At 33.3% G+C, this 25,035-nt stretch overlaps 2 protein-coding genes across 3 annotated transcripts in view; one reads left to right on the top strand and one right to left on the bottom strand.

The window, feature by feature from the left end:
• The window catches only part of LOC127702861 (microtubule-associated protein RP/EB family member 1-like), a 28,884-nt gene extending 18,415 nt beyond the window's left edge, over positions 1-10,469 (bottom strand). Inside the window, exons 1-2 of the mRNA XM_052207168.1 lie at positions 10,390-10,469; positions 7,901-8,034 (exon numbers count right to left, since the gene is read on the bottom strand). Of these exons, the coding sequence (XP_052063128.1) occupies positions 7,901-8,021 (121 nt within the window). The 5' untranslated portion in view covers positions 8,022-8,034; positions 10,390-10,469. The remainder of the gene's footprint in view (positions 1-7,900; positions 8,035-10,389) is intronic.
• Positions 10,470-21,622: 11,153 nt separating this feature from the next.
• The window catches only part of LOC127702765 (stathmin-like), a 45,078-nt gene continuing 41,665 nt past the window's right edge, over positions 21,623-25,035 (top strand). For both annotated transcript variants that reach the window (XM_052207092.1, XM_052207078.1), the window contains exon 1: positions 21,623-21,707. The gene's annotated coding sequence lies outside the window, so the exon portion shown is untranslated. The remainder of the gene's footprint in view (positions 21,708-25,035) is intronic.

Genomic DNA, 25,035 nt, shown 5'->3' with positions numbered 1-25,035 from the left:
CCATGAAAATGAGGTCAAGGTCAGATGAACCATGCTAGGCAGGCATGTACAGCTAACAATTCTTCCATACAACAAATATAGTTGACCTATTGCTTATAGTTTAAGAAAAACAGACGAAAACACAAAAACTTAACACTGAGCAATGAACCTTGAAAATGAGGTCAAGGTCAAATAAAACCTGCGTGACTGACATATAGATCATAAAATATTTCCATACACCAAATATAGTTGAACTATTGCATATAGTATTAGAATAAAATGCTTCGCTGGGGCGCAGCTTGATACGACCGCAGAGGTCGAACCCTGAACAGTTGGGGCAAGTATGGACACAACATTCAAGCTTGATACAGCTCTGAATTTGGATTGTTATTAAATATTTGACACAGCATAGGTTTCTGACACAGAAAGAATGTGGTCTAAGAACTTGAATTTTTTTAATTTACCTATTATGGTCCAATGTCCAAAATCAAAATACATGGTTAGATTCAGCATATCAAAGAACCCCATATATTCAATTTTTGTTAAAATCATCCAAAGTTTAATTTTGGACCCCAACTTGGACAAACTTGAAAACTGGGCCCACAATCAAAAATCTAAACACATGTTTAGATTCAGCATATCAAAGAACCCCAAGAATTCAATTTTTGCTAAAATCAAACTAAGTTTAATTTTGGACCCTTTGGACCTTAATGTAGACCAATTTAAAAAACGGGACTTAAAATTAAAAATCTAAATACACGGTTAGATTTGGAATATCAAAGAACCCCAATAATTCAATTTTTGATGAAATCAAACAAAGTTTAATTTTGGACCCTTTTGACCTCAATATGAACAAATTTGATAGGGGGCCCACAAATAAAAATTCTAAATGCATGGTTAGATTCAGCATATCAAAGAACCCCATATATTCAATTTTTGTTGAAATCAAAAAAAGTTTAATTTTGGACCCCAACTTGGACCAACTTGAAAACTGGGCCCATAATCAAAAATCTAAACACATGTTTAGATTCAGCATATCAAAGAACCCCAAGAATTCAATTTTTGTTAAAATCAAACTAAGTTTAATTTTGGACCCTTTGGACCTCAATGAAGACCAATTTAAAAAACAGGACCCAAATTAAAAATCTAAAAACACGGTTAGATTTGGCATATCAAAGAACCCCAAGAATTCAATTTTTGCTAAAATCAAACTAAGTTTAATTTTGGACCCTTTGGACCTTAATGTAGACCAATTTAAAAAACGGGACTTAAAATTAAAAATCTAAATACACGGTTAGATTTGGAATATCAAAGAACCCCAATAATTCAATTTTTGATGAAATCAAACAAAGTTTAATTTTGGACCCTTTTGACCTCAATATGAACAAATTTGATAGGGGGCCCACAAATAAAAATTCTAAATGCATGGTTAGATTCAGCATATCAAAGAACCCCATATATTCAATTTTTGTTGAAATCAAAAAAAGTTTAATATTGGACCCCAACTTGGACCAACTTGAAAACTGGGCCCATAATCAAAAATCTAAACACATGTTTAGATTCAGCATATCAAAGAACCCCAAGAATTCAATTTTTGTTAAAATCAAACTAAGTTTAATTTTGGACCCTTTGGACCTCAATGAAGACCAATTTAAAAAACAGGACCCAAATTAAAAATCTAAAAACACGGTTAGATTTGGCATATCAAAGAACCCCAATAATTCAATTTTCGATGAAATCAAACAAAGTTTAATTTTGGACCCTTTTGACCTCAATATGAACCAATTTGATAGCGGGGCCTACAAATAAAAAATCTAAATACATGGTTAGATTCAGCATATCAAAGAACCTCATATATTCAATTTTTGTTGAAATCAAACAAAGTTTAATTTTGGACCCCAATTTGGACCAACTTGAAAACTGGGCCCATAATCAAAAATCTAAATACATGTTTAGATTCAGCATATCAAAGAACCCCATATATTCAATTTTTGTTGAAATCAAACAAAGTTTAAATACTGGACCCTATCTTGGACCAACTTGAAAACTGGGCCCATAATCAAAAATCTAAACACATGTTTAGATTCAGCAAATCAAAGAACCCCAAGAATTCAATTTTTGTTAAAATCAAACTAAGTTTAATTTTGGACCCTTTGGACCTCAATGTAGACCAATTTAAAAAACAGGACCCAAAATTAAAAACCTAAATACACGGTTAGATTTGGAATATCAAAGAACCCCAATAATTCAATTTTAGATGAAATCAAACAAAGTTTAATTTTGGACCCTTTTGACCTCAATATGAACCAATTAGATAACGGGGTCCACAAATAAAAAATCTAAATGCATGGTTAGATTCAGCATATCAAAGAACCCCATATATTCAATTTTTGTTGAAATCAAACAAAGTTTAATTTTGGACCCCAATTTGGACCAACTTGAAAACTGGGCCAAAAATCAAAAATCTAAGTACATGTTTAGATTCAGCATATCAAAGAACCTCATATATTCAATTTTTGCTAAAATCAAACAAAGTTTAATTTTGGACCCTTTGGACATTAATGTAGACCAATTTGAAAACTGGACCCAAAATTAAAAATCTAAATACACTGTTAGATTTGGCATAACAAATAAATAAATGTGGTCAAAGATTTTACAAATCTAATGCGCCATACTGTGCAATTAAAGATTACTTCTTGAAATTTTTCAATATTTGAAATTTGAAAAAAAAAAAATATTTGAAGAATAATTCTTTTTAATTTCTGAAATCTGAAATGAGAAAAAATTGGCCCCCCACAATTTCTTTTTATTCCCCCCCCCCTTTTTCCCCCAAAAAAATTCTTTCCCTCAAGATATGGTCATAATCTCAATTCAAATTTCCAATGGAGTTGGCAACCATAATTACCCATTTAAATTTACCATAGTGCTAACTTAATCTATTTTATAATAGAATTAATAAAAATATAGTGTCAAATCTTTCATATGGATTTTTTTGTAAAAAAAAAAGATGAAAACATTTGCAGATATTTTTACTGGTCTTCCTTTATAAATATGCATTTCTTTAAACATAATTTAAAAGCAGTGTAAGGGAAGTAACCAAAACGTTGTATTTGGATTACCTCCCTTACACTGTTTTAGATTATCTTTATTGTTCATTAACCATTACTTTATACATAATTTAAAAGCAGTGTAAGGGAGATAATTTTAATGATGTATTTGATTTATCTCCCTTACACTGCTTTAAATTATGTTTTGTACTAAAGTATTTGTCCATTAACCAGGACAACCTTGTTTTCCCCCTTTTTTGCCCCTAATTCCTAAACGGTTTGAGCCATAACCCCCCAAAGCAAATCCTAACCATCCCTTTGTGGTATGGAAACTTGTAGTATAATTTCAGAGAGATCCATACACCGTTCCACAGTTATTGTCTGGAAACTAGAAAATGCTCATTTTTGGCCCCTTTTTGGCCCCTAATTCCTTAACTGTTGGTACCATAACCCCCAAAATCAATCCCAACCTTCCTTTTGTGGTATTTAACCTTATGGTCAAATTTCAAAAAGATCCATTCACTTAAACTAAAGTTAGAGTGCGAAAACCAATATGTATTCGGACGACGACGCCGGACGACGACGACGACGACGACGCCAACGTCATACCAATATACGACCACAAAATTTTTTTGCGGTCGTATAAAAAAAGACCAAAACTCAAAAACTTAACTTTGACCACTGAACCATGAAAATGAGGTCAAGGTAAGATGACACCTGCCAGCTAGACATGTACACCTTACAATCATTCCATACACCAAATATAGCTGACCTATTGCATGCAGTATTAGAAAGAAAGACCAAAACTCAAAAACTTAACTTTGACCACTGAACCATGAAAATGAGGTCAAGGTCAGATGACACCTGCCAGCTAGACATGTACACCTTACAATCATTCCATACACCAAATATAGTAGACCTATTGCATACAGTATAAGAAAAACAGACCAAAACACAAAAACTTAACTATAACCACTGAACCATGAAAATGAGGTCAAGGTCAGATGACACCTGCCAGTTGGACATGTACACCTTACAGTCCTTCCATACACCGAATATACTAGACCTATTGCTTATAGTATCTGAGATATGGACTTGACCACCAAAACTTAACCTTGTTCACTGATCCATGAAATGAGGTCGAGGTCAAGTGAAAACTGTCTGACGGGCATGAGGACCTTGCAAGGTACGCACATACCAAATATAGTTATCCTATTACTTATAATAAGAGAGAATTTAACATTACAAAAAATCTGAACTTTTTTTTCAAGTAGTCACTGAACCATGAAAATGAGGTCAAGGACATTGGACATGTGACTGACGGAAACTTCGTAACATGAGGCATCCATATACAAAGTATGAAGCATCCAGGTCTTCCATCTTCTAAAATATAAAGCTTTTAAGAAGTTAGCTAACGCCGCCGCCGCCGCCGCCGGATCGCTATCCCTATGTCGAGCTTTCTGCGACAAAAGTCGCAGGCTCGACAAAAAAATGAAAACCCCCCTTCCCCCCAAACTTTTTGAATCCCCCTTTTAGCATTGACCATCAAACTCAGTTGCAGTCTTTCCTTTGAAGTATGGAACCTTGTAGTACAATTTTAGAGAGATCCATACACTTAATCACAAGTTACTGTCTGGAAACTAGAAAAATGTATTTTTTTAACCATAAAAGCCCATTTTAAATACATCATAAAAGTATTAAAATAGAAAATGACATCATAGTCATGGTTAAAATTAAAAAACCTTCATCAGCAACTTTTAATAGTAATATCTAAAAATAAAATTCGTTCAGCAGCATTTAAAAGTAACTTCTAAAAATAAATTTCCAATGGAATTTATTAACAATAAAGTTATTGGCAAATTTCCAATATACATAATTTAAAAGCAGTGTAGGTGAGATATTCAAATGAGTTTGAATAACCAACCTTACACTGCTTTTAAATTATGTTTTGTACTTAAGTAATTGTGTTTTAACCTGGAAACCCTTGTTTTTCCCCCTTTTTTTGCCACTTATTCCTTAAAGGTTTGAGCCATAACCCCCCAAAGCCAATTCTTACTTTCCAATGGAGTTTATTATACTAAAATTATTGGCAAATTTCCAATGGAATTTATTAACAATAAAGTTTTTGGCAAATTTCCAATATACATAATTTAAAAGCAGTGTAGGTGAGATATTCAAATGAGTTTGAATTACCAACCTTACACTGCTTTTAAATTATGTCTTGAACTTAAGTAATTGTCCATTAACCTGGAAACCCTTGTTTTTCCCCCTTTTTTGCCCCTTATTCCTTAACAGTTTGAGCCATAACCCCCCAAAGCCAATTCTTACCATCCCTTTGTGGTATGGAAACTTGTGGTATAATTTCAGAGAGATCCATACACCATTCCACAAGTTATTGTCTGAAAACTAGAAAAATGCTTATTTGGGCCCTTTTTTGGCCCCACATTCCTGTTGGGACCAAAACTCTCAGCATATCAAAGAACCCTCATAATTCGATTTTTAATGAAATCAAACAAAGTTTAATTTTGGACCCTATGGACCTCAATGTGGATAAATTTAAAAACAAGACCCAAAATCCAAAAATCTAAATACACGGTTAAATTCAGCATATCAAAGAACCCAATATATTCAATTTTTGTTGAAATCAAACAAAGTGTAATTTTGGACCCCGATTTGGACCAACTTGAAATCTGGGCCCGTAATCAAAAATCTAAATACATGTTTAGATTCAGCATATCAAAGAACCCCAAGAATTCAAATTTTGTTAAAATCAAAATAAGTTTAATTTTGGACCCTTTGGACCTTAATGTAGACCAATTTGAAAACAGGACCAAAAATTAAGAATCTAAATACACGGTTAGATTCAGCATATCAAAGAACCCCAATATTTCAATTTTTGATGAAATCAAACCATATCATTATTATTTGCTTTTATTTATAAACCAGAAATAACCAACTTAAAATGGAAAATTTTTAAGAAAAAAAAAAGGAAAAAAAGGAACCCCCCCCCCCCCCCAAATTTTTTGAACTCCCTTATGATTCATCACCCCAAAACTCAATCCCAGCCTTCCCTTTGTGGTATGGTACCTTGCAGTACAATTTCAGAGAGATATATACACTTGAACACAAGTTATTGTCTGGAAACTAGAAAAATGCTTGTTTTTTGGCCCCTTTTTTGCCCCAAATTCCTAAATGTTTAGGGCAATTACCCCCAAACTCAAACCCAGCTTTCCCTTTGTGATATGGAACCTTGTAGTACAATTTCATAAAGATCCATACACTTACACACAAGTTATTGTCCTGAAACTAGAAAAATGCTTGTTTTTTGCCCCTTTTTTGCACCTAAATTGGCTAATTCCTAAAATTTTGAGGCAATTACCCCCAAAATCAATCCCAGCCTTCCCTTTGTGGTATGGTACCTTGCAGTACAATTTCAGAGAGATCGATCCTTACACTTGAACACAAGTTATTGTCTGGAAACTAGAAAAATGCTTATTTTTGGCCCCTTATTCCTAAACGTTTTGGGCAATTACCCCCAAACTCAATTCCAGCTTTCCCTTTGTGATATGGAACCTTGTAGTACAATTTTAGAAAGATCCATACACTTATACACAAGTTATTGTCATGAAACTAGAAAAATGCTTGTTTTTTGCCCCCTAATTCCTAAAATTTTGAGGCAATTACCCCCAAAATCAATCCCAGCATTCCCTTTGTGATATGGAACCTTGTGGTACAATGTCAGAGAGATCCATACACTAACACACAAGTTATTGTCTGGAAGTTACAAAAATGCTTATTTTTGGCCCCTAATTCCTTAACTGTTGGTACCATAACCCTTAAAATCAATCCCAACCTTCCTTTTGTGGTATTGAACCTTATGGTAAAATCTCATAGAGATCCATTCACTTAAACTAAAGTTGTTGTGCGAAAACCAATGTGTCCTCGGTCGTATAAAAACACTATTCTCTTGTTGAAGACCATAAAATAGATCACCTTTAGATGTATTTTGATTTTTTGTTTCTTCTAGTTGGTGTCTAATTATAATTGATGTATATTACAGATTTCCTATTATTCATACTTAATTTATGTATTTGAACTCCTTAATGCTTCAACATATCTGATGCAAACATATCAGATTTTTTCTTCTGAAATATTTAACTTCTATATAATACTTTGGATTCAAATTCATAAACTAGTAAGGCGTTTGTCTATGGTAATGGGTCTGATACATGGAACCTACAGAATGCTAGAAATTTCCAAATCATTCACACTTTTGGAAGAGGCCCTTGGGTCAACCATTAAGAGTGAGTCCCCCTAGCAAACATACATGCCACATTGGCTCTCAGTGACACATGCTTGAAGACTTTCCGTTCTGGGCAACTATGCAACACTTTTTAGTATACTATTAAATAGTAAAATTTGTATTACAAGAATATGTGTCAATAGGACACTATGCCCTGCTAGCACTAACACATTTCAATGTTCAGTAAAATTGGATCAAAACCCTAATTTGGAATTTATTTTAAAAAGTTCACATCATTATGTAAATGAACATGTAATAAGTTTGATCTGACCACAACTCCTAAGAAAACTCCGTTAAACCAAAACTTTAACCTGATACATTTACATGTTTAGTGAACTGTAAAATCTGTGTCAAAACCATCATTTGCCCCAGAATATATTTAAATTTTGTTAAAAAAGTTCACATTAAAATGAACATATTCACTATTTTCAAGTTGATGCGACCAAACTTCATGGTAAACTAATTTAAAACCAAATCTTCAACCTGATACAGTAGAGACAGACTAACTAAGCAATGGGTGCTCAGGCATGTTGCCCAAACCGTCGTAGACAGGACATAATAAAAAATGTACCTGTACATAATTCTTCTATTTTACTGTAATTTGTCTGTATACTATCATTTAACCAAGCTAAAATATCATGTCTACTGAGATTATCTGAAGTCTGATTTGTACTGTATACATTCACTGCCATGCTGATCTGATAACTGAAACAGAAAGAAACAGCTTTTTAAAACACAGTTGTACTGATATTTGACTCTAGTGGGTCTCTCCTTTTGCTATCTATTTACATGTGTTGACTCTTGTAGGTCTGTCTTTTTGCTATCAACAAATGTATTTACATATTACATGTATTGACTCTTATGGGTCTATTTTTCAGCTATCTATTTATTTGTGTTGACTATTGTGGGTCTATCTGTCTGCCATCTATTTACATGTGTTGACTATTGTGGGTCTATCTTTCTGCTATCTATTTACATGTGTTGACTATTGTGGGTCTATCTTTTTGCTATCTATTTACATGTGTCGACTATTGTTGATATATCTTTTTTGCTATCTACAAATTTGTTGACTCTTGTGGGTCTATCTTTTTGCTATCTATTTACATGTATTGACTCTTGTGGGTCTTTCCTTTTGCTATCTATTTACATGCTTGTGGGTCTATCTTTTTATTGACTCTTGTGGGTCTTTCTTTTTGCTATCTATTTACATGTATTGACTCTTGTGGGTCTATCTTTTAGCTATCTATTTACATGTACATGTATCTAAAATAAATGTGCACAAAAGGAGCCCAGCTCAATCATCTGGCTTCTGTGCATCATAAAGACTCAACAGAAAGTCTATCAATATTGCATCTGTGTCTATAAAACAGACTCTAAAATCTTAACTGACATATATACATTTACATGTTTGTTGAATAAAAAGATTTTTTTCTGTGATACAGGGATGACCCTATTATAGTATTTGGGGCTGCCTGATGGTGGCCCAATATTCTCCTATGCAAAATATTTATTGTTAATGTTTTAAACCACATTCATCATGAAGTCAAGAAGCTGTTCCTCATCAAGTTGATCGTTTGTATTGCCATCAAATTGAGGCCTTCGTTCTCATTGGCCACCATTCCATCATGCATGCACAACTCGAGGCATATATGAGCCGAGGAGGGAGGGAAAAGATTGACAAATATACGGATCATTTACATAGAGATACTTATTTCATAATAATTTATCTAAGAAATGCCATTTCAAAAAACCCTTCTTGATAAACTGACAATAACTGACAACATGGACAAATTTGTTAAAAGTTTATTTTCATTTTCTCTTTCAAGCTTTTATGTTTTTCCATCTTAGGGAAATACACATCCGATGTCAAATTCTAAAGTTAGAACAACGAAAATAGACCTCCTCTTTCCATTGGTCGGTGGGAATAACACGTGCGCCTGAGTGGTGTCCCGATTGATAACGATAATGACGAAGCAACGCCGCGGCCGCCTGATTGGCCAATATTTTTAAACGTGATCTATTTTTGGTAAAAAGGGGAATTCAGTGCGAACAAATGATGACATATACGCATTGAAGGGGGTAAAGACCACTTTACTCGACCGTGCGGTGTTATCACTGAGTAATCTATGGACAAAACAACAGACACTATTGATTTTGTGAAATTTTAATCATAAACACTTTTTTTTCACTTGCCCGATCGGACAACCAAGATGATGTTTTTACTTGTCCGAATACAGCATTAACTTGCCTCTGGCAATCGGACAACCGTAAGTGTCGGACCCTGGACTCTTATGGTATCAATGGTATCTCCAATGTAAAATGGTTGGATGTTTTATTATGCTGGCTATTAAAATAATTTTTTTTTTTTATTGAATAGCACTTTCAACCATATGGGCCAATAGCTTACAAACATACATATATCCTCGTCTCATGGGTTTTCATGCTATTAAGAATGCATTGTGACATCACGATTTCCATTGAAAAAGCATGCATACTACGAATTCATATAACGTACAAAAACATATGATCTGACCAAATCAAACAATGAAAGAGAGAGATTCAATATTTTTAAGGACTCATTCCCCTTAGTCTCAGTGTTTCTTTTAAAAAAGAGCCTTATTTGTTGGTACCCTGTTTTGTAAAAATATTTCACAACGTCATATTATTTGGACTAAAAATTCCTCCAGACTCCAATCCAAGGATTTAAAGTCATTGCCACTTCAAAGGTGAAAAGAACATTTTTTTTAACAATTATCTGTTAAGCCAGCGCGGTTCTGTGCCCATTTCTGCGAGTCCAAATTACCGATAAATACCACAAGAGCCATTAGCGCTACAATTGCGCAGCTACTGCAACTGCACCTATAATTCATATGGATGATTCATGCATTTCCAGACATGCAATCTTCTGAAAATAATCAAATCCATGCCGTTTATTCTAAGATCAGAATAGATATTCGAAAGGAAATCATTAACGCATCTAAGAAATGAAATAAATGTTACACCCAATTCTGAATATCTGATTAATCATCCAATGCTTAGAAAACATGGTTTAACTTTTACCGTCTAATGCTTCTTTACGATGTTTTCGTATATTTTCTGTCTGTGAGTCCTATGATATGTCTCCTTACCGCACTACACTGAGAATACTACAGTACACCGTAAATTTATTTTTGAGCTGTATCAAAAATTATTAGTCTTTTACTGCTTTAGATTAGTGCATAATATTTTGGTGCTTAAGCTTATTGCATAATATTTTGGTGCTTTAGCTTAGTGCATAATACTTTGGTGCTTTAGCTTAAGTGCAAGAATATATATGATCATATCAGAGACGTATATGTAACAAAAAATTTGTTCCGGTGTGACATTTGTTCCGCCGGAACAAATATCATAGAAAATATGTTCCACCGGACTTTATATCACAGAAAATATGTTCCAGCACTGTAAAATTTGTTCCGGAACTAATTTTATGACCAAATGTGAAATAAGTTCCGGAACAAAAATCATAGCTCCATGAATTTTGTTCCAATTAATATTAAGAGTTTTAAAAAGTTAAATAAGTTCCTGTGATATTTGTTTTAAACGAACGTGTACATATTTCATAGAAATCAATGAATAAGTTCTGCTCACACCTATTTTCACAGAAAGCTGGGAACAGTATATCTAACTGTCAATATATATGTTCCTGCAGAAAGTAAGTACCTTTGCAACAAATTGCAAGCGAAATATTTTCTTGTTACATTTAAATTATAATGCAAGCTGAGTGCTGTACTGAGCGTGCTTGCATGGAATAAATTTGCAATTGAAGGCATGACTGTAACTAAAGGTTGAAGTTAGAAATAAAAGCGATGGTAATGTATCATAATTTGTATTTATGTTTTATGTGGTATTCCTCCTTGGTTTTTGTTAACTGTCATGGCCGCGTGTTCTAGTCATACATGTACTTAGGTCATAGCACAGTTTCAAAAGAGTGTGTCTTTTGTTTCTACATGTATTTTGATATAACTGATCAGTCACTTTGTCCTTTTCAAATAAGTACATATGTTCTTCTCAGTGGCGAATCCAGAACTTTTCATAAGGGGGGGGGGGGGGGGGGGGGGGTGGCGCTGACTGACCTAAGGGGGGGCCTGCTCTAGTTATGCTTCAGTGATTCCCTATATAATCAACCAAATTTTTCCAACGAAAGGGGGGCCCGGGCCCCCCAGCCCTCCCCCCCCCCCCCCTGGATCCGCCTATGCTTCTTTAACTATACTTTTTTTCTGAATGATTGGTTTTTCTTATTCTACTCTTTTCTGGCTGAAAAGTGTCATTTTGATATTTTATACAGAGTATATAATTACACCGGTAAACATTTGCTATACTCCACAGGATCCGAATTGGATGATTTACACTTTTTACTTTTTTTATTATTGATATAATACTTATTTTTATAATGCACTTGAATGATAACTTTAAACTCACTGATGACAATGCTCAGTATATAAGATAACTTGTTTAACCAGTGGAACATATTTCACAGACAAGGAACTTATTTCACCAGGTGAGGAACAAATCTCACAAACCCAGAACTTATTTCACCAGATAAGGAACAAATCTCATAAACCCGGAACTTATTTCACCAGGTAAGGAACAAATTTCACCAACCCGGTACTTATTTCACCAGGTAAAGTGTGGAACTTATTTTATAGAGATGGAACAAATTATATAGAAATCATCTGTGAAAAAAGTTCTCCCAGAACATATTTCCTGTGGTATTAGTTCCACTGGAACTTTTTTCACAGGAACAAATTTGGCTCACATATACATGTATCAGAGTGGATTAATAATCTTATATTCTTATCTTTCAAAAATAAACAAATCATCGTAATAGATTTTCATGAACCTGATGATGTTTAAAATACTTTTTACAATAAATAGTTCAAGTTTGCAGTTAACTATTCTCACGATAGAAATCCTTGATCATATATATAATCTTGACAGTATGTCTAACAATATATATGTTCCTGATATGATATTGTTCCAGTGCAAAGTTTACTACATATATAAGTGCTCAGTTATTTTGATCTCTTTAAAATGCTTAAAAAGAGCTTATGTTTGTAGCGGTTATATATAATATATACCAATTCTAAATAAAGCTTTGAAAATGTTGTCAAACCATGGATGTACAATATGTTATTTTCAAGACTGCTTGACAACGAAATCGTATATTCCCTGGGACTATATAGTATACTAGTCCCAGATATTCCTAACAAAAATCGGCACATCGTCCCTCTCAGTCTGCCTAAACAGATAATTTTACTGTGTGAACCTGAGACATATACAATCTGCTGTAACTGCACTTAATTATTGAATAATTTCGCAGAGGTATGATAACACCATTTTATTTTATAAGTATACCCTTCGCTACGAAGTAGAGTAGCCGTGGGGTACGTCCGTCCGTCAGTCCAATCGATGATTTTCGTTTCCGGATTCAACTCCGATACGTTCAATATTGTATATGATCTCATTACAACCATACTTGCCCATACTGAATATATGGTCACATGTAATGAAAGCCAGATCCCTATTGATTTTTATGTCACCAGATTAAAGGTCATTTCATATTTACTATAAATACACTAAAATGTATCATGCAGGCAAAGGTTGTTTACTTATGCTAAATCTAAAACTAGTACTATACATGTGCCGGGGATTGTGACCTTACTAACTAAGCATCTAAATCCTGGTCAGTGAGACAGCAATCACGGATTCAATGAAACTACGATAAGTAATAAACAGTATTAGTTTAGACAAATGTTCCAAATTTGGAACAATTCAAATTTTTAGTTATTTTTTGAAAGGATTACTATTATTTATTGTTTTTAGGAAGATATTTTTTATATAAGGCTATTGACAACAGGACAATTGATTGAAAAGAGCGTGGAAACATTTTTGTTTTGTCATTATTTTTCTAGTTTATTAGATTAACAATCCTGAAAATATGCAAATTGTTTTCTAAAGAAAATCCCGAATATTTTTACGAGTTTAATGCATCCGAGCTGCCATCAATTGTATACACGTTATTGTGACTCCTGTCGGTGAGACGGAACAACAATCTGACGATAAAAATTTAAAGGACAATACACAATTATATATTTGAAGATTTATTCTTCGAAATCTCAAGTAATATCTATGAATGCTTCAAGAGTGCTAGTGTATCCGACAAAACAAGGTTCGATTTGCTTATACGAAACGATACATTTTTGATAAATTACACGTACAGTGAATATTTACATGAACACTTTGTCTAGATTTGTGTTATGAAGATATCGATTTTCGCCAGTTAAGTTAGTAGTGCAATAAACAATAAAGACAGATCTGCTGATTTATGTTTTTACTACGTCCTTACGCTGGATGCTTAGAATAGTTTCCATATATATGTATATGCATTTAATTGTCTGTAACATTGTGTTGCCACAAATGGAGAATGATTGCTACAATAAACTGCATATAGAGAATTAAATCACATATAATATAACTGTTTGACCCATAGTCATCACTGGTGGGAAATTGTTTTCCTTTTTTTATGTGTCTCTTACTGGCCAAATCGACACCTGGCCGTTTATTGCACATGCTTATAATCATATACAAGTTTAATGTCAGATGTGTGTTCATCTCTGCAAATCATTCACAATCTGGCTAGACGTGATTACCTTGTATACTGTTGTTGTCGCTTACCGATTTTTGAGTGACCGTATATTTGATGTCAAATTTGTGTTCATCTCAGCGAATCAAGTTGGCTAGAAATGGATCAATTTAGATGATCCATTTCTATTATGTTGTAGTCTCTAAATTGATCCATTTCTAGCCAGCTTGATTCACTTGTCAACTTTTGAGAGACCTTATATATGATGTCAGATTTGTGTTCGTCTCATTCATGCAGTCACTCACGTTTTGTCTAGACGTGGAACAATTTAGAGACTACCACTGTTGTTGTCCCTTGTAAGTCTTTGGAGACTGAATAATGACCACTACTCGTACTGTAGCATGTTTAGTTTGGTTAACAAGGACTTTGAATTATTATCTCTATTGATGTTAACCGTTACATCATCTCATGCGTATATGTTCTTAAGGTAGTATAGGAGTAAAAACGAAAAAGGACATATTTGTTTCTTACTTTGTCAAAATGTAGTATGTATGAAGATATGTTAAAAAATATGATAAAAATGATAGGTATAAATCGAGCAGGTTGTGAAAAATGACACATTTTGTCTGTATTAGTCTGTATTATATAAAGACAAAAGGCATCATTATGTGAATAGAAGGTAAACTAGATGATCAAATTTTGCAGACAAACATATTAGATGATATAGTTATTATAAAATGCTAGCTGTAATAATAGCAAAAGAAAATATGTGGTTTCCGTTTTTTCCTACTATAACATAAAATAGAAACATTTCCGGAAGATTACCTTATAAATTACACAATTTCTGAGTAACCTCCCCTTAAAGGGGCATTAGCTGTCAAATTCATGTTCACCGATTTGACTCAAATTCTCATATTTGATTTACAACATACTAAAACGTATATCCAAATTATAAAAAGTCTAGAATAAACAATTTACAATGCATGGGCTCGATAATATGTATCATCATTTCGTGTGTATTTTAGTCTAGACGCCATCTAATTAACCATCGAGGTGACATCCGAAGGATGCCGACGGTCATATAATCCGATATAAACATAACTTTTATTAAATATAGATAGAAATAGATAGCGAACTCGTGCAATTGATTCTAGGTCTGTTTGATTTCATATTTTAGGTTAAAAATATGTTAATCATCGTTTTTATCTGTATAAGAATGAGTTTTTGTAGATCGAATCAGTCAATCAAATGGTTTACCCTTGTTCCACTTTCTTTGTTGACATTCTTTTCCTTTTAATAACCGAACACGCCTAATTCATGCGTAAATTGAAGGTCACATGAATATGGATTCATTGAGGTCGAATTATTCACTTGCAAGTGAATAATGCATCAGCGATGTTTCTTAATTTATTTTGACAAAATTGAACCAAACTGGCTGCCAAAAGCGAACAATTATTCTCTATTTCACTTTCATTAATGATTGAACAAAAAAAATCATAATTTTTTGTTTTGCATATCTCGTAACTAATGCACCTTTAATACGGTAAGTTCAAAAATTTAAATCAATCCAAAATATTCCACTTTTGTAGAAGTATATGTAATTATAAGACAATTCACATAAATTTGCTGAACCAGATCCTGGTATTTGAAGTAGGTGGACGTACATGCATAGATCCTGCATGGTGTTTGAGACATTCGGCACATATTCATGTTGCTCGCGAATGGCGACATACATGATCCTCTTGCTCAAGAGAGGTATATATGTTACAGGCATTTTCTAAATTTAGGCATTTTGTAAAATGCCTTAAAACTTTAGGCATTTTCTAAAATGCCTGCAAGATTCAGGCATTTTACATAATGACTATTTTTTCTAGGCATTTTATAAAATGCCTGGAAAAATTGAAAGTCATTTTACAAAATGCCTGAAATTATTTTATAGAATGAAATGTTAAAAAAAATAATTGAAAGCTTTGAACAACAGAGCAGTTTTATTTGTGATAATTACTGAATGTTAAAGCTTGCAATTTAAGAGTTTTGATAATCAAAAATAAAGTTTTACTGAATTATTCCACACACAAGTACAGAACTCGACAATTATTTGTCATTTCTTAAAAATGTTTGGATGACAGAACTGTTACACAAAATTTGTCCTTTTTTTTTTTGCAAATACATTTCGGAGTAAAATATGGTTTTAGCATTTCGACCACATTTGGAGAAACTTAGATCATGACACATTTAGCTCTTTCGTTACCTTTGCTGATAAAACACTTAACGTTCGACAACATTGGGTTTCGCAATAAGCACACACGTCACACATGAATATCTTCTTTTTCATATGTTCGATTTTCGAGATTTAACTACTGTCTCATAATTCATCAGATGGCAAAGACCCATGAATTTCCTTGAGGCGGTGAAGATGAAGATACTCATATCTTTGCATCACACCCAAACAATGCCGTGTATGGCGAAACCCATGCTATACAGGGGAATTTGTTTTGATGTGGATGTATAAATTCTCATTCGTTCTGAATGGGGACATTAAATATATTGCCACATGTTAGTAAAGTGCAACACTCTCTGCACGTTAAGAACTCTTTGACCGTTCAGCAGGTGGAATTTTCTGTCCCTATCCAAAATACCTTCATTTCAAGCGGCAGTCGAAATTTCTGTCCTTTATCCAAGTTAATCCACTGCTGAAATAACTCATATGAATTATAACCAAATTGTTTTCGTCTTAAAAATGCATGAAATATTTGCTACTGATAGCAAGCATATCAATCAGTCAATTAAAAACAAACTACTTTTTCTCAGCTTCATATGTTTCACTTCACTGTTTTGATTCGATTTTCTAAAAATTCGTTAGTAAATTTTGTTCTATTAAAAGAATAATTTGTCCTTCTGCCATTTGACAAAATAATCATAAATTTACTATCCAAAAATACAGAGCGAGTACATACCTAACGTAGTTTCACTAAAAAGAACATATCATATGACATACAAACTTTCCCAGCTGGTTTTCGAAAAATAAATTAATTCTACCGAACCATTAGTTATTTTCTTTGCAAGATGTTGTGTTTTTGTCCACTATTTGTCATATGCATCTCAATGATATCCTTTTTCTACAAATTGCCTGAAATTGAACAGGCAATTTGTTGAATTTTGTTTCAAAATTTCAGTCATTTTACATAATGACTAGGTATGTTTAGTCATTTTATATAATGCCTGTCAAGGTTAGGCATTTTATAAATTGCCTGAAAATTCAGTCATTTTACAATATGTCTAAATTTAGAAAATGCCTGTAACATATATAAACGAAGACATGCAGTCAATGGCATTGAGTTCACAGGCGCTTTGGAAATGGACCCTTTTTTTTAAATGTGTGTTTTTATTTTTTTGGTGGTAAATATTCTGTAATAGCTTAACTTACTTTTAGTGCGTTTATAGTTGTGCGTTTTCATATTCTATTATACAAAAACAATGCATTCGAATAAGAAATGTTTCAAACATTGTTTGAAATTGTCTGCACATTTGAATCTGTTTATTGACGTGTATAATATTTTATAAGAAAACGGCGAGATTGTATTTTTAATTATAAGGATCTATGCGACGTCAGTGGCGGATCCAGGGGGGGGGTCCCGGGGTTGGAAAACCCCCTTTTTTTGACGATCAATGCTTTTGAATGGGGACATATGGTTGGAACCCCCCCCCCCCTTTATCCTGGGTTGAAACCCCCCTTTTAAAAAATGGCTGGATCCGCCCCTGGACGTTATCGACCTCCTTTCTGGGATTTGGATTCAGTGTTAAGTGGTCAGGGATGTTGAAGATTTGCAATATTATGTAACCATATTAACCCTTTTCAAGCTATTATTGCAAATGCAGTAAGTTAGATAGACAATTTTAAATGTATTTGCAGTTGAAGTATGAACAAGACCAAAACCTGGCCTGGACTTGCGTTGCTGCAGGCAGTTGTTATACTGGAGCATAACCAATCAGTCCTTCACTGAAGCCAAGAACACTTTGACAAACAGTTTTCTTGTACAAAGAGTGTTGCAAAATTTCAATCTATTGGAAAACAGGAAGTGGCTACAAAGCAGATGTTAAAATTGCTTAATTACTCGCTACAACTCAACATTTCCAAGCTGCATGCAACTATTAAACCATTCCCCTTAATAGAAGCACAGAAAACTTTGGCAAAAATTTTCTTTGTACAATGAGTGCTGTAATAATCCTAACTATCACCAAACAGGAAGTTGATAAACGGCGGATGTAAAAATTGCTTACACGCTATAACTTACCATTATCAAGCTGCAGAGCAAATATAAAAGCATTCTCTTCAATAAGAGCCATGTAAAGTCTGACAAGAATTTTCTATGTACAATGAGTGTTGTTAAATTTCAAAGTATCGGCTATAACAGGAAGGGAATACACGGCGGATGTCAAAATTACTTAATTGCTACAACTAAACATTATCAAGCTGCAGACCAAATATTAAATCATTCCCTTCCATAGAAGCCAAGAAAACTTTGACGAAACTTTTCTTTCTTTCGGACGGACAGAGTTGAGCGGTTACTAAAACTGCTTTCGACTTCGGCGACGCAAAGTTAAAAAAAGGTTTAACATGGTTAATCATTGTCACTGTTCAATTCCTAAACCTGATATTCTTCAAAATATGGGTTGACAGTATAATCTAAAAGTGAATACAACGACTAAACAAATTATAATTTGTAAAAATTGTAAAAAATAAATATGAATTTCATTTACATTTTATTGTAGTCTACTAGATGCATGCAGTCAAGAAAACATCAATCTTAACTGCCTACAGCTAGTAACAAAGACACTTGTGTTGTAAATCGAGTCTCAGACTGATTAAGACAGGTTACGAATATTGAGGGGAAGAAAACATAGGGAACAGAAGAAAAGTTATGCATGAAATGCAAGGACAACATGGACAACCTCGGACTATTATACTGATATATATATATATATATATATAAGTCTAAATTGAAAACAACGTTCAAACCTATGATTGCGTTGGATAAAAATCGCAATTTTTATACGTGTGCATGCAAAACAAATTTCTTGGTAGAGGGGTCTAAATACAGCACAAACAACATTTTCCAAAAGACCAAAAAAGTGAAAAAGCATATTTAAACAAAACGCATTTGACTAACAGGTCGAACAACGGATGTTCTTAAACCCTGCTGACTGCCATTGGCGATTGCCAAATAAACGGATCACAAGATGTAACAAAATGGATCTTTATTAATTTAATACCAAACAGAAAACAATAAACTTGCGGAAAAGATGGTATACCGCAAACATGAGGTGCAAAAATTTGTACACCATATCCGGATTTCGACAATCAATGTCTCTTCAGTGATGTTAGGAATCGAAACGGTATTTGGAAGGCCATATAATTTACCTCAATTTAGGATAGACTCTTGAATTTTGAAGAGTCGAAATAGGATGAACGGATCATATAAACCCGAAGGCAAATATAATACAAGCCCAAACGAAAAAATATAAATAAGTCTAAATATATATATATATATATAGTGTCTAAAAATAGCAACAATCAACATTCAATCTATCTAGGTGTGGATCAGTTTGTAAATAAACTGATGCAGTTACTACATTAAATTATATAAGTGCCTAAGAATGTAACTTTAACACACTATTGGGTGTTATAAAATTAGTTGTTATATTTTATATCATTCACGCAATATTTCGCTAAACAAATTAGCTTCATCGGGCGTGTGCATCTCTCAAGGTGAAATCGGATGCATGTCAAAAAAATATTTTTGTAGCTTGAACTACACAAAATTTGAGTAAAAGCTTAACAAAATTTATTGATGTTCTATAAATAATATATGTTTGTAAATTGTCTAGAAAAATACTTTTGCCGCTTATTTTTAGCTTGAACTACACAAAATTTGAGTAAAAGTTTAACAAAATTTATTGATGTTCTATAAAAAATCTATGTTTGTAAATTGTCTAGAAAAATATTTTTGCCGCTTATTGTACAAAGCAATTCTTAAATCAAAACAAATAGTTGTTTTAGTTAAATAGAATGAAGTTCAGGATTTATTCCTTTGGTTTTGGGTAGAACTGTTTTTCATCTCTCTCATTAAGTCCATCAGGTTCAAGAGTACGTAGCTGATGCATCCAGAACCTTTCTCTCTGTTTTCTTCTTTGGGAGTCCCAATTTTGGTTTACCTCAATTATTTGAAAGGAGATATTTTCAAAAGTATGCCCTGTTCTTAAGAGGTGTCTCGTAATTGGACAGTTTCTTCCTTTTGTATAAAAAGACCGGTGATTGTTAAGTCTGATGTTGAATTTCGTTTCTGTTTCACCAACATACTGCAGCTTGCAAGTTCCACAAGTAAGAATATAAATACTATTTTCCGTTTTGCAATTAGATGTAACATAGATGTTGTATCGCTGCTTTGTTACTGTGCTGCTGAAAGAGAAGTCAGTGGTTTCTTTACTTTAGATGTGACAAGTATGTCTTTGAGATTTTTGGGTCTGCGATAGGCAATAACAGGAGGTGATGGAAAAATTTCTTTTAAGGAAGAGTCATTTTCGATAAGACGCCAGTGCTTGCGGATAGTAGATGAAATATTTGTCAAATCGGGATGGAAGGTGACAACAAACGGAATTCTATCTGCCAATATGTGTTGACAACTGTCACAGTTGGCAATGACACGGTTGGGTCGATGAAAAAAAGTTGTTGGACAAACAACGACTGCCAGCATTTGTCTACCAATTGACAAAAAGACAGTGTTGGGCCATCAACTTTTTTGCTTATGGCCGAGACAACTACAGGTGAACTGTTTCTACTAGCCCTCGAGATCAACTCAACCGTCAGCATTTCGGTACTGACATGATTTATAACAAACTTTTCGTTAACTCTCACGGTCGATAAAGCTAAAAAAATATTAAGAATTTAAGCCAGTAAGCTGTTATAACCACCTCAGTCAAAGTTGACCTTAGCCTGGATTTGCACCGGGCTAATTTTTTGTCCCTTTTGGCTCTCAGTCATATATGTTTTGGTCTAATACATCATTGACTTTCAAATGTTTGGGTTCAAGTTGAGCGTTCCTGATGAAGTTTATCAATAAGAGTGCTCGGTTGGACCACAGGCACTTGTCTCTGAAAAAAATACCTAGAGGCGGATTTAGAGGGTTTTTCAGGGGGCCTGGGCCCCCCTTTTTTTGGAAAAATTTGGTTGACTATATAGGGAATCACTGAAGCATGACTGGAGCGGGCCCCCTCTTAGGCAGTCAGTGGGCCCCCACGTATGAAAAATCAGTCTGGATCCGCCACTGATACCCACATATATATACATAGTCCCAGATATAGGTAATTTTTTTCAGAGACACTAATTAAGTCACGCGGACTGTGGGTTGGACGCACAAAATTAATCAAGTTTTATTTTCATTTAGTATGCAAAAAAATAATGAATATAGACTGATACTGGGGATGGGATAGAATATATAGAATAATAGGTAAAAATTTAATCGAGAAAATGGCCTTACAAATAACTGGGACTATTATACTACTATAGTATAATAGTCCCAGCAAATAAAAGGAAACAGACTTTGGTTTTCATCTTTTACAGGTTAATTACAGCGTTCTGTTTAAAATGAAATATTTTTCGACTTTGGGTTTCAGACATTCCCGTCGTCATTTCCTGTGAATCTGAAGGCGCGCAGTACAAAGAACTCGGCTAAAATATTGTAAACAGTATACCGAGGTAATTTACCCTCTTCGCAATTGTTGAAACATTCTACTGTTTAAGCATTCAAACAACTCAAAAACTATTTTCTTCTACGAAAGCGGTTAAAAATGTTTAACTATTTTATATAAAGTTGTATGATACATTGATAGTCGGATCTGTAAATTTCTTTAAGTTCCAAGAAAATTTTACACAAAGTTGAACGATAATAACACAGCAGGCATATAACTAAAAATATGGTTACATCATTATTTTCCCCCTGAATATGCTATAAACTCATAAACAAGGACAACCCACCCACAGATAACTGTTAAACATTAAAAAAAATCAACACAAAAAAACCTTTTTAGAAAGTCACTTTATTTAATTTTTGAAACAATGAAAAAGAATAATTATTGCTATACACTAACCAAAACACGATTAAAAAAATATTTAACACAAAAAACGTCTTTATTTCATTGTATTTTGAAACAATGAAGAAAAAAATTATTTATAGCAAAACAAAAATGAAAACACGATTAAAAATTAATCAACACAAAAACTGTTTTTTGAAAGTCACTTCATTTTGAAACAATGAACAAAAAAAATATTTATAGCAATACACTAATAAAAAAACGATTGCAAAATTATTTCACACAAAACCAATAAAAAGGGTGCAAACATGTAGGGTGCGAACGTGAAAGGGTTCGAACATGAATGGGAGCGAACGTGTTTTTAGGCGAATGCCCCGGATTCGGTAAATTGGTATACCATTGCAAACTCGTACCAACTTATTTAAATGCATTCAAATGGTGTTAAATGATGAATAAATATTTGAATTTCACTGAATAACGTTAACTCATTACTTTTAGCCTGTAAAAAGTATTTAATTTGAAATCACAATGACCAAATAATTTGTAACTGATTGTTCCTTGGCTAATTGGATGAAGAAAACTGTAGCAGATTGGGTTTGTTGTCTCCCTTGAACAGTTCCATTATTTAACTTTTGCTGATTAATGTTTGATTTAATGTTTAATCATGACATTAACAAATAAGTTAAATTGAATATATTATGGTATTTATCATGTTTATAATTTGAAAAAAATTTTTATTTAGAGAATTTATTTATCATGTTTTGAAAAGTTTAAAAATGTTTATGACCAAAACTAAGAACCTTTGCAATTAAAATTTATACAAAACAAAGAGGTAATTGTATCTTGACTAGTAGGCATGATAACATTAAGATAAAAAAAATAAAATATAAAGATAAAAAAAAAGTAGGCATGATAACTTAAAGGGGCACTAGTTACGAGATATATAAAAAATCTAAAATAGGATTTTTTTTGTTAAATCATTAATGAAAGTGAAAAAGTGAAATAATTATTCGCTTTTAGCAGCCAGTATGGTTCAATTTTGTCAAAATAAGGTAAGAAACATTGATGACGAATTATTCACTTGCAAGTGAATAATTCGACCTCATTGAATCTGTATTCATGTGAACTTCAATTTAACCCCTTAGCTAGAGATGGATAACGCATGAATTGTTCGTGTAAAGTTATTTAAAGGAAAAGAATATCAACATTGAAAGTGAAACAAAAGTAAATCATTTGATTGACTGTTTCGATCCTCAAAAATCATTCTTATACAGGTAAAAACGATGATAAACATATATTTTTAATCTTTAATACGAAATTGAAAAGACATAGAAAAATCCCATTGCACGAGTTCGCTTAATCTATTTATATCTATATTTATGTTTACATCGCTTATATCAGTCAAGGGTCTAACTTAAATAAGTTATTAGAGAAAAATAACATACATTTGTTATTGAGGGCTAAAAAATCAAAAATCTGTGATAACATATGCATGTTACATGTTTCAAAGGGGCATTATACATCCTTTATTTTGTTAAATTGTGTACTAGTTCTATTGATATTATAATTGTCTTTATGTATATTAAACTTTAGAAAGATATATATAACAGCCCATAGTTTGCCAATCATGCATAACACACCCATGTTATTACAGAAAAATATGCCTGTAATAACTAAAGGGTGTTATTACAACTTCTCTACATCTCTTCAAAGCCTTTTCTCCTACATATATCACAATGTATTTTAATTTATTGTAATAAATAATGATAAGAGCATGTAATGAGGTTCTGCACAAGTTTCCTAGTCATTCCCAAGTGTCTCATGTAATAAGTTAAATGCCTGTAATAACTAAGCCTTGTTATTACAGCTAAGTTATCACTTAAAAGCCTTGTCTCATTGATTTACCATGGTTGATCAAAAATGTATTAATTGAATTGGAAAATTAGTTTTCAAGGTTACTATATGTATTAAGTTACTGCGCAAGTTTCAAGAATTCCCAAGTGCCCACTGAAAATAAAAAATGTTATGGTACATTTAACTGATAACAAACATATGTTACTACAGATTAAGAGAAAGTATCCGTAATAACACATGTATGTTATTTTTTCTAATAACTTATTCAAGCTTAAGTTACACCCTTGACTGTATATGGTCATCAGACGACTTTGGAGGTCAACTCGATAGTTAATTAGATGGCATCTAGACTAAAATACACACGAAACAAAGCCAGTCTTCACACTAAACTTTTCAACCTACAAGTCAGTAGGACTTGTGGTTCATAAATTTTTACAAGTCCCCAGAAAATTCTACAAGACCACACAAATTATCACCGCTGAGCAGCGTGAAGCGCTGCCAACCAGCTAGGAGGGTCTGGGGGCATGCCCCCCCCCTCGAAAAATTTTGAAAAGTTAGATGCAAATCCTGCATTCTGAGAGCTTTGAGTGTCATGTTTTGAAGATAAATTTAATAGGAATAACATTGACAATTGGAGAAAAAAGTAAAAACGAGCTGTTATAATAATTTTATTCTCTTAAAAATTTAGAAAGAAGGTGCTTTGTCTAGAATGCTGTATCATTTTTCAGCCTCTGATGGTTCGGCTGCAGGCTTCTCATATTTAGAGCAATAAATTTGTGACTCTTATTCTTCTCGTGAATTTTAATAGTGTCCAGTTTAAAGTTGTCACTACCTGGGGTCACAAACTGTGTATCCATTTTATGTTCTGTGCACCATGAACAGAACATTTTGTTTTTCCAACTCATCATACATCAACCACGGCCTACCTTCTAACCAACTGGAAAGGAACTGACACGACCGTGTAGCGTCGTACTTTCTCTTCCTTACATTTTCATCGGTGGGGGCTAAAACGGCTTCCCCGGACGAGCTCTGCCAGTACATTGCCGAAGAAACATTTTTGTCAGGGGAATATAAGTTAGGGGGAAGGAAACCAATGATCTGTCATTTAATACAATGTCTCAATCCAGTATTAATCGCAA

The sequence above is a fragment of the Mytilus californianus genome, unplaced genomic scaffold, assembly GCF_021869535.1.
Source record: "Mytilus californianus isolate M0D057914Y unplaced genomic scaffold, xbMytCali1.0.p SCAF_1, whole genome shotgun sequence".
In the NCBI taxonomy this organism is placed as follows: domain Eukaryota; kingdom Metazoa; phylum Mollusca; class Bivalvia; order Mytilida; family Mytilidae; genus Mytilus; species Mytilus californianus.
Note: the sequence above shows the minus strand (reverse complement) of the source record. Positions and strands in the feature narration are given on the sequence as shown.